The sequence below is a fragment of the Panthera leo genome, chromosome C1, assembly GCF_018350215.1.
Source record: "Panthera leo isolate Ple1 chromosome C1, P.leo_Ple1_pat1.1, whole genome shotgun sequence".
NCBI lineage: Eukaryota > Metazoa > Chordata > Mammalia > Carnivora > Felidae > Panthera > Panthera leo.
In genome coordinates this window covers 172,976,445-172,987,576 of record NC_056686.1, presented here as the reverse complement: position 1 = coordinate 172,987,576, position 11,132 = coordinate 172,976,445, and the positions used below count along the sequence as shown (strand labels likewise).

General features: G+C 35.3%; 1 protein-coding gene across 3 annotated transcripts in view; it reads right to left on the bottom strand.

The window, feature by feature from the left end:
- Positions 1-827: 827 nt before the first annotated feature.
- Positions 828-11,132, bottom strand: part of ITGAV (integrin subunit alpha V) — a 116,116-nt gene continuing 105,811 nt past the window's right edge. For all 3 annotated transcript variants that reach the window (XM_042949391.1, XM_042949392.1, XM_042949393.1), the window contains 5 exons: positions 10,831-10,941; positions 6,235-6,348; positions 6,026-6,133; positions 5,306-5,428; positions 828-4,584 (listed from right to left, as the gene is read on the bottom strand). In XM_042949391.1, coding sequence (XP_042805325.1) covers positions 4,489-4,584; positions 5,306-5,428; positions 6,026-6,133; positions 6,235-6,348; positions 10,831-10,941 — 552 coding nt within the window. In that variant the 3' untranslated portion in view covers positions 828-4,488. The remainder of the gene's footprint in view (positions 4,585-5,305; positions 5,429-6,025; positions 6,134-6,234; positions 6,349-10,830; positions 10,942-11,132) is intronic.

Here is an 11,132-nt window from a genome sequence, read left to right as displayed (position 1 = left end):
TGGAAGCTTGATTTTTATGCTTTGTTAGGGTCGGCCATTGGCTTTGCTCTTCCTCCTAGGGCCAATTAATCAAACTTGGGATGTAGTATTTATTCCTAAGGCATAGGAGTTTTCAATGGAAAGAATGGGTGTTTCAAAGCTCCTGTCACTGGGTAAGACATGAACTCCAATCTTGTTTCTCCTACAGCAGACAGAGCTAAAATAACTGTGTAGCTCTTTCAACCTTTTGTTTGTTGTTTCCTTTTGGGCTCCTTGGAGTTTCACTAGAGCAGGGTCAGAATCAGGGTCGGAAAAGGATTTGAAGCGTGGCTCCTTCTTTTCCTGGATTTCCCCCTGCACCTTTTAGCCATGATGGCAATACCATAATTGCAGGAAATGAGAGGGCCCTTTTCTGCTTGCATTCTACCCACACAACAGAAAGTAACTTCCAGGAAAAAGGTGGTTCCCCACTTTAAAAGTCAAATCCCCTTCACTTTCTGCCAGCATTTGGTAACTTCAGTGTTTTCAAAAAGTTTTTTTTTTTCCTTTTTCCTTTGTTCATCGTTTACCATTGTTATCTGATAAAAGCCACCCTGCCATTATTGGAATTTGAAACCCATTTTAAATGTTCAAGGTCTATGATTCTGTGATCTGTAATAGGTGTCTTTTAACATTCAGTTCCTTTTGCTCTTTTGTGTTACTTTTCTTCAAATAAATAGCACTCTTATAGAATTCAGACTTTTAGAGATGTACCTCTTTGACGTCATCTTTTTAGTGCATTATTACTGGCTTATGTGATTAAAAAACAAAACATCACAGAAGGAAAATATAAAGTCCATACACAAAAGTGGCACCATATGCTCAAGTTTATTGAACAGACACAAGTTACACATTGGAAACTAAGCAGAACACTGTACCAGTTTTCACTAACTCAAGTCAAGTCAGCAAATGACAAATTTTAGAAGACGCTCATTTTATGTCTCACCCAATGTGGGTGATCATAAGAGAAGCTTAACAAAGAAAATTACATTCTATGTTATTAGATAGCAAGTTAATTTGATATACATAGCTTCCAAGTTACTTTGAGATATTTCAAAGAATTTCAAAACTAGTAGGGAATAGTTCATGCCCAGCTTGAAATAAAATGTAGAATGTACCTTTTAGGGGTAAATAACTTCATTTGTATATCCATAGCAGAATCACTCCTTCCCACTAATCAAAAAATTACTAAGTCTCTATTTAGATTAGGTTCACTAAATTAACAATGACTCTGAAATTATCTAGGTTTGGTTACATTGTTATATTGCACTTGAGATCAATAATTCAAAAATCCAGGACTTGGTACCTCTCCCAAGAAGTTCATTATCAATCAGAAATTACAATGAAATATATGCATATACGCATGCTACATGTCGATAGGTTCATTGTTCAACCTAGCCTACCAACAAGTTAAAAGGGATACTCTCCAAAAACCAGAGCATTGAGTTATTTCATTGGCCAATTTTGATCCTTTATTCAATTTCTGAATTTTACATTTTTTAATTTACCAAACTACCCCATATACACACTACCTAAGAGCACTTACAAAGTGGCATTAAGATCGGCAATGGTCCTACACACATATTCCAAGAATGACTTATTCTTCTTCAAGCTTGGTGTTACACTCTGCAACACAGAAATCTCTATCAACTTACAGATCATTTGCTTTATAAAAAGCAGCTGAGGAATTACATACTGTACTTTTGCCACTTACATCTCTCTTAGGGTCATCATTAACCATGAAAAATCGTCCACAGTTCTCTTAAGGAAGCCATTATAAGTATAGTCTCTTTTCCTAACACTTTAATTTTCTCTTTATATGAAGTATTGATGAGAATTTACTATGAAGTAGTAGTTTCATAACACAGGTAAAATTGTGGCACTAATGTTTTAATTGTTTTACACTTCAGAATTATTAAGAAATGTATCAGAATTATTACCATAATGATTCAGCACAAGAGAAAGGGAAAGGGGAAAAAAGGAAAGGGGAAAAGAAAAAAGGAAAGAATGTCCCCCACGCAAAATGTTTCTCAAAGTATCAGTTCTAAAATAAATGCCTAAATAAGAAATCAACAACAGTATCAATATTTCTCACCAATATGAAATGCTTTAAATATCCTCTACCTCACTCATGTTTTAAAAAACTGATCAGATTATAAAAAATTTACACTCAAGATGGAAATCACAAACATAGCAGTATTTAAAATGTTTGCAAATTAAAACAGCTTTCATAGAACTATTGTTTGACACTTTAACCAAATACATTCACATGCTGCTTTAGGGTAAAAAGAATCCCAACATTTTCCCAAACATTTTCCTCGAAGAGTAAGCTTCCAAATTATACTTCTACCATATGTTTGTAAAGATATACATTTTCATTTTTTAAAATACTATTGCTTAAAACTACAATTCATAAAGGGAATTTAAAACATCATACTTCCAACAACAACATCCTTCAAGCTCCCATACAAGATTATACCTTGAGAAAGAGGCCATAAAAGGAACAGAATGTGCAAAAGTAAACAGTAACATTTTTTTTTTTTAAGAGTGAATTCCTATCCAACATATACTTTCAAGGATGACTATTATAAGGTGGGAAAACAGGTAAAGTGAAAGTTGTCACAGACCAACTTAGTGCCTGGTGGCAGACCCTAGGATAAAAATATTTTTTTCTTAAAAAACTTTAGACTTACTGGCAATAAAAATACTTACTGAATATGACTATGACCTTTTAAGCTACTAATGAAATCTATACTACAAAACCTATTAATTTTGAAATTCATTAAAGCTAAATACAGGGTCTTGTCATGTTCTAACATATATAACTCACGTACCTCTGTTTTATGAATATATTCTGGCTTAGCCACTTGTGTAGGGAATTGAACACAAGATAGGGCAAAGTAAACCTCAATTATATTTAAAGCATAGAAAAATATTCAATTATTTAAGGGAAATATTTATCATTGCCTAATGAAGACAGCAGTTAAAAACTTATTAAACTCACAATTTCTAAAGCACAACATGATGTAATTGCACAAAAATAGGTAAAATTAAGAGTCATTCCCAGACCTTGAGGAACTGTGAATAAATCACACATTCCTCTAGAAGAAATCATCACCCTAGAGGCATATAAAACTATAACATGCCACCTGTGCAGCTTTTATATAAAAATTCCTAGAAAAGTAATTTATGTTAATAAAACTACAAAAGTTTTAAAAGGCTCCCAATAATTTGAATTGCTTATAAAAGTAACTTTTAGAAGTCATTTCAATAGCGGAGACTGCTTTTACCCGTGATACCTTGCTTACATAAGGTAGTATCCACAGGAGTAGAATCATGCTGTTGCTAAAAGCAAACTAGTAAGCTACTTTAAGAATTTCAACTCCAAACATTTCTCACGGGGTTGGGAGTTTAGATGCAGGTTCCTGCAAACTGTAAAAATCCCTCATTAATCTCAACCTATTCTTAGTAACAGTTTGGGAAATATAAGGAAAAATACATATATAGGAAGAAAATAAATTAATCCCAACTAAAAATTCTTGCTCTAAAAGCGTACCATTAATAAGTAACTCTACCAGAGAACTACAAACAGAATCTTATAATTTAAATGCTTTCTTTTGTTGTTGTATTGTAAATATCCAGGCATATACATTGGAACACATGTACTTTGGAAAGGATTCCCAACTGCATATGGCTTTAAGCATCATAAGATCAGGGACAATTAAACTATTACACAAAAGAGGCATTTTTGATTATAAACTTTTTAGTACAGATTGGCTTAAAGGATCTGAAATAGAACCTAAACTTCAACAAATTCAAATGTACTGAAATGGACTGTGGAATAAAACAAAAATAAAAATGTAATAGCATCTACCCAACTGTCATATTAAAATACTACACTTTTGCTATTCCAGGAAAGAATTTTGATGGATCTGCTTTTTTTTTATTAAAGTTTATCATGTAGGTTTAATATTTTAAAATCCAAGTTCATGCAGTTATAAAGTTAGAAGCTTAAAAACTCAACTGTAGTGTAATGTATATTAACATTAAGTTCCTGCACAAAAGATGTGGATCCGAAGGTCCAAATATGGATTGCTTTGAAACAACAAAAACAACAACAAACAAAACCCAACATACAAAATCAGAAACAGTAATTGTAGGAGGTACTATTTTGTATAAAGTGGTAACTCAGGCACTACCTGTCTTATGTACACAGAAGAAGAACTATCACTTGAAATTTTATTATTTAAATACCTAAAAAACACAAGTCAGTGGATGTGCATTAAATGTATGTCTGAACTTAATTATTAGAAAAAGGTTGACAAATATTGCTCTTGTTTTGTGGTTAATACCAACAGGCACCATCAGCAGTACAGTCTTGGAATTTTATTCCTTGTGAAGGAAACTGAAACCTATGATGAAGGTGGTAATTCTCATGGGTCAGGATGTAGCATAACTTAAAAATCACAGTTAAGTTTCTGAGTTTCCTTCACCATTTTCATGAGGTTGAAGCTGTTCCCTTTCTTGCTCTTCCTGAGGTGGCCGGACACGTTTAAAAAAGCCCATCTGTCAATTGAGGAAAAACTAACATTACTGCCACATCAGTGAAGAATATTACAAGTATTCTGAGTGACTATATTATCACCAAGAAAACTTAAATGGCACGTCGTACAACTTCCTTAAGATATGCGGTGCTCCTCTCAACAATAGCCAAATTATGGAAAGAGCCTAAATGTCCCATCAACTGATGAATGGATAAAGAAATTGTGGTTTATATACACAATGGAGTACTACATGGCAATGAGAAAGAATGAAATATGGCCCTTTGTAGCAACGTGGATGGAACTGGAGAGTGTGATGCTAAGGGAAATAAGCCATACCGAGAAAGACAGATACCATATGTTTTCACTCTTATGTGGATCCTGAGAAACTTAACAGAAACCCATGGGGGAGGGGAAGGGGAAAAAAAAAAAAAGAGGTTAGAGTGGGAGAGAGCCAAAGCACAAGAGACTCTTAAAAACTGAGAACAAACTGAGGGTTGATGGGGGGTGGGAGGGCGGGGAGGGTGGGTGATGGGTATTGAGGAGGGCACCTTTTGGGATGAGCACTGGGTGTTGTATGGAAACCAATTTGACAATAAATTTCATATACTGAAAAAAAAAAAAAAGATATGCGGTGCTCCTTATGTATCATTAAAGTTCCTTCTCTATTCTTCCTTCTTTCCCTTCTCCCTTGCCCTTTTCTTCTGCTTCTCCCCGCTCCTGCTCTTCCTAAGTCCATTACTTACCCTGTACATTACAAACACCAAAACAGCCAGCAACAGCAATCCTGCTAACACTGCTAAAATGATCACCCACACAGGCACGGGCATGGGTGCGGGCTGAATGCCCCACGTGACGTTAGTGGTAACCTGGTGGGGGCAAAGAGGTTTTGAGTTTTAAAAATAATTCACCGAATCATTCAACAAATGTCTAAATGCCTACTACATTTTGTTTTAATGATACTCACATTATTTTCTTTTGTTGTATATGATAATTTGTGATTGATTACATATTTGGTATCAGTAGCATGCACATACACACATAAAATTCCCAACAACAGGTTAACTTCAGAAGTGATAAAGTGATTTTTAAATAGTTAAATCCATCTTTGATATATTAGTCCCATTTTTAATCCTTAAATTAAAGATCTTTATAATATTTAGCCTTCACCTATTATAGTTAATTTCCGACTTTCTAACTTTGTGGGGAAAAATTCCCCAAATTTCCACCCATGAGATTTGTATAAGGTAAGAATCTCTTACACAGGACAAGATGCTAAAGTAAAAGGTCAACCTTTAATGTTCTGGGGTGAGGGAGTAAAATAATATTTAACTAGGTTATAGACCTATCAACCAACTTTTAAATCACCAAAACAGTGAAGGTGCCAATATTTAAAATAAAATAAAAAATATCTATGGCATTGGACTGGGTGCACTTAATTGCATTTCCCCAAATCGATGACTTACTAATGTGGAGTTGAAGATATCCTCAATTGGAAGGTTCTTATAAGGAAACTCAATGACATTAAAAGAAGCAGATGACTTCAGAGAGTATGAATGATTCTGGTTTTCTTTCTGTATGGAAATAACAATGAAATGATTTCCTAGATGGGAGGCCTTTTTCATGTCTTTGAGAAAATGGATAAACTGGCTGAATGCTGCATCTGTCCACTTACATTCATAAAGGTCTCAGTCCACAGCAGGGACTTTACATACAGGATTGCACTCTTTCCTCTGTCTAGTCGTCCAACCTGGCAGACAATCTTCAAGCACTCAGCAATTCCACAGCCCTGCCAAAACAAATTCTTTACTTATAAAAAAATGCCTATCATTTCTTCAGCATATGAAAATTGGACATTTTAGTTGTTTTATGTGAAAGCCAAAGAGATAATCCAGATTCTTTTGCATTATAAGAAAAATGTTTAAAATGCATAGGCTAATAGTGGAGTCTATGAATGCTTTTGCTAAAGGGGTTGGTTTACAGGACACCTGGGTGGCTTCGTCAGTTAAGCGACCAACTCTTGATTTCAGCTCAGGTCATGATCTCATGGTTTGTGAGTCTAAGCCCTGCATCGGTTTCTGCGCTGACAGCATGGAGCCTGCTTGGGATTCTCCCTCTCCCTCTCTGTCTGTTCCTCCCCTGCTCCTTCTCGCTCTCTCCCTCCTTCTCAAAAATAAATAACAAACAAACAAACACAAACAAACAAACAAATACAGGGGTTGGTTTTAGTGCAATGTGGTATAAAAGGATAAGACCTACAATATTATTAAAATATATATTTTTTATGGCTAGTATTCAACATCCTTTAGGTAAACCCAGAGCATGATCATTTTAGTAAGACATGAAAATCAGATTAACAATACACCTGTAGAAAAGAAAAAGAAACGGAATGAATCTTGAGCAGCTATTCCACGTTTCTGCTACATTCAGTGTTTTTATCAGTAACTTGAAGGCAGGCAGTCAAAGATAGCAAATATTCACCACCTTCCATGTGCTGGTCAAATTGCATTAGACATGTCACACGCATAGTCACAACGCTACCCAGCAAGTGAACTTGCAGTCTATGACAAGGAATAGCTTCTTTGATCTGAGGAAGGACATCCGTGAAAAGCCTGTAACTCACATCACACTTAATGGGGAAAGAACAAATGCTTTCCCCTTAAGGTGACAAATAAGACAACAATGCCCACTCATTGACACTTTTATGAAAGTTGTTCAGAAGGTTCTAGCCAGTATAATTAAGCAAGAAAACAATCAAATAAAAGGCATCCAAATTGGAAAAAAAGAAGTAAACCTCTCTCTTTTCAAGATGACAGGATCTTGTATACAGAAAACACTAAAGAATCGACAATAAAATGATTATAGCTAATAAACAAGTACAGAAAAAGAACAGAATACAAGATTGACAATTAAGTTGCATTTCTATATACCAGTAATGAAAAATCTTAAAATGAAATGAAGAGAACAATTTTATTCAAAAGACCACCCCGAAAGAATAGAATACACAAAAGTAATTTAACCAGGAAAGTGCAACACTTAAACACTTACAAGTACAAAGTATTTTGAAAGAAATTAAACATTTAACTAAATGGAAAGATATCTCATGTCCAAGAACTGAGAGACTTAATATTATTAACATGGCAATACTCCTATATTGATACAGATCCAATAAAATTGCTATCAAAATTCCAACTACCTTTTCTGTAGAAATCATCAAACTGATCTTAAAATTCATATGAAATTATAGAGGACCCTACATAGCTAAAACAATCTTCAAAAAGAAGAAACTGTTGGAGGGCTCACACTTCCAATTTCAAAACTTACTGAAGAGCTATAATAAACAATTTGGTACCGGCATAAGAATATGTATACAGACCAATATTAAGAGTCGAGAGTATAAAATTTAGAAAACCAAAAAACTTAGGTGTAAATTTTCAGGATGTCAGGTTTGGCAATGGTTTCTTGACTGTGACAGCAAAAGTACAGGTAATAAAAGAAGAAAGACTTGACAAATCTGAACTTCTTCAAATTTGAATACTTTTCACATCACAGGGATACTATCAAGAAAGTGAAAAGACAACTAACAGAACGAGAAAATATGTGCAATAACAGCTCTGAAAAGGGAAGTATCCTGAATATATAACGAACTCTTCATGACCTAACAACAAAGGCAAACAACCCAATTTAAAAATGGGCAAAGGATTTGAATAGACATCTCTCGAAAGAAGATATACAACAGAAAAGATGCTTGACATCATTAGTGATTATTGGGAAGTACAAATAAAACCACGATGAGATACCACTTCACATTGACAAGGATGACCATAAAAAAAAAAAAAAAAAAAAAAAAATTAAGGCAATAGTAAGTGATGGCAAACGTGGAGAAGTTGAAAAATTCATATGTTGCTGGTTGGGAATGTAAAATGGCACAACGACTTTGGAAAAGTTTGGTAGTTTCTGAAAAGTTAAACAGAGTCCCCGTATGACCCAGTAATGGCATCTCTAGATTTACTCCCAAGAGAACTAAAAATATATGTTCACACAAAAATGTGTACAAGAATGTGCACAATGGCACTATTCAAAATAAACAAAAGGCAGAAATAATCTAAATGTTCATCAACTAATGAGGAAACAAACAAAATGCCCTATACCCATAGAACGGAGTATTATTCAGGCATAAAAAATGACTGAAGTATTACTGCATGCTGTACCATGGCGAACCTTAAAAACATTATGCTGAGTCAAAGAAGCCAGACACCAAGGCCACATATTTTATGACTGTCCAGAACAGACAAATCTTTAGACACACAAAGCAGATTAGTGGTTTCCAGAGACTGATAGCAGGGAAGAATACGTAGTGACTGTATAATGGGTACAGTATTTCTTTCTGAAAGTGATGAAAATATTCTGGAATTAGATAATGGTGGTGGTTGCACAATGTTGTGAGTATACCAAAAATCACTCTGTTGCATACTTTAAAATGGTTAAAATGGTGACTTTTATGTAAGTTTTATCATAAAGTTTTTTAATGTCGTTCTGTAGGAGGATAGAACACACAGGATCAAAAGTAGGGTGGGGGTTAAAAGTAATTTCTATTTCACATGGGTTGGTCAGGGAAGTCCTGTCATAATCTGACATTTAAAGACATAGAAGGAGATGGGGAAATAAGCCACAGGGAAATCTGGACAAGGAGCATTCCAGGAAGATGGGAGAACAATTTTCAAAGCTTGGATGTAGAAACATGCTTGGGGATGTCTATTCAATGAAAAGCAAGGTAGCAAAAACAGGAGGTAGAGAATTAGGAGAGGAAATGCAAATAGCAAGGCAGAAGGGCCTACATTTTGTTGGGCCTAAAGGCTTTACATGCTCAGGCTTCCTCTCTGACTTAGCTGGGAAGGCACTGGAGTAACATGACCTGATCTCCATTTAAAAGGATCACTATGGCTCCTGTGTGGCTAACTGTAGTGGGGGAAAAGGCAGAAATATGGAGTCCAGCTAGAGGTTTGGCAACAGTCCATGTGAGACACAAAGGTGGCCTAGGTGAGGCTGTGGCAGAGGTAAAGTTGCTGAGAAAGGACCAAATTCAGGGTCTTTTGATAACAGATACTGAAAGAATTTGCTGATACCCAGGATGTGAGGTTTGAGAGAAAAAGAGGAGTCAAGGTGTCCAGGTTTGGGACAAAGAAGGGAGTTGACACACTGTAGAAAGAGTAGAGTTGGGAAAACATTCTTAGAATTAAGTTTAAGATTCTTACTAACTATTTAAGAGAAATTCCAGTAGGCAGTTAGATAATGGAGCTTGGAGTTCAATGCATAGGATCAGCTTTGAAATGTAAATCAAAGTCATCCAGAGATAGTATTTATAGCCACAAGAGTGAATAACATCTCTCGTATAGCACTATCTGATTCGAACTTCCTACGATGATAGAAATGAGCAGTAATGGACATATCTCTACGTCCCAAAGTAGAGTAAAATGTGGCTGATGTCTATAATATTAGACAGCACAGATCTAATCAATGAATACATGCAGAGCAGACAAGAAATCTGAGGTGTAAGCCCTGGAATACTCTACAGAGGTAAAGGTCTGGAAACAGAGATTAGGAAGTAGCCAGTTGATGTAGGTGAAGTACTAAGAGAGCAGAGTCCTAGAAGAGAATGAGGAGTGTTCCACAAAGGAGGAAGTGATAAATTATGCCAAAAGCCACTGAACAGTTGAGGCGGATGAGAACTAAGAAGAACTATGGAATTTGCTGATGTAAAAGTAACTGGTGTTCGCTATTGAACATAAACACTATACAAGGTTCTCTGCTAGTGGATGGTTTGAAGATCTGTTAAACTTCAAAAATTTAAATGATTAGCCCTTTATAACCTTATAGTCATTATACTGGCTGACTCAACAAAAGTTAATCATAGCGCTAATTATTCTTGTAATATATTTTTGTTGATGCCTCCTGGGTTCTTCTTCCAATATTGCATGAAAGCCTCCAAGATCAGGATGAGGTCAAGAAGGAGGTCAGTTAAAGGAGTAAGCCAGAAAAATAAGCTGGAACATGAAATATTTTTATTAGCAATTTATAAAGATAGATCATTTGAAGAAACTCTGGTGTTAATTTGAATAGGAACATGGAAAGTAAGAGGAGTGAATAGTATAAAAATATATGTAGTTCTTCCAAGCACAGCTGTTGTTATTTTTGAAATGTTCTTTGGCATCAGTTCTATAATCACATATTTTTAAATGTTTAAAGTGCTTGTTGTTGAAATGGCGCTTACCAAAGTGTGAACATCTCCTTCACTGAGGGTGAGATCCCGCTTAGTGATGAGATGGTTCCGGTCACCTTGCCCAGCAATTGTGTCATTCTTTTCAGTTTGTGAACTTGAGATCTAGGGTTACAGAGAAACTGGTGGTACATAATATTGGAAAACATTCTGCACTGACATTTTGGCATAAACTGCTACATGTGATTAAAACATGATGACTAAAAATGTGGCATGACAAATTCACCACTTAATATATGGTGGAAAGTAAGCACAAAGAATAAAGACCAGAGATTCCCTAATATGTGGGAAAACGT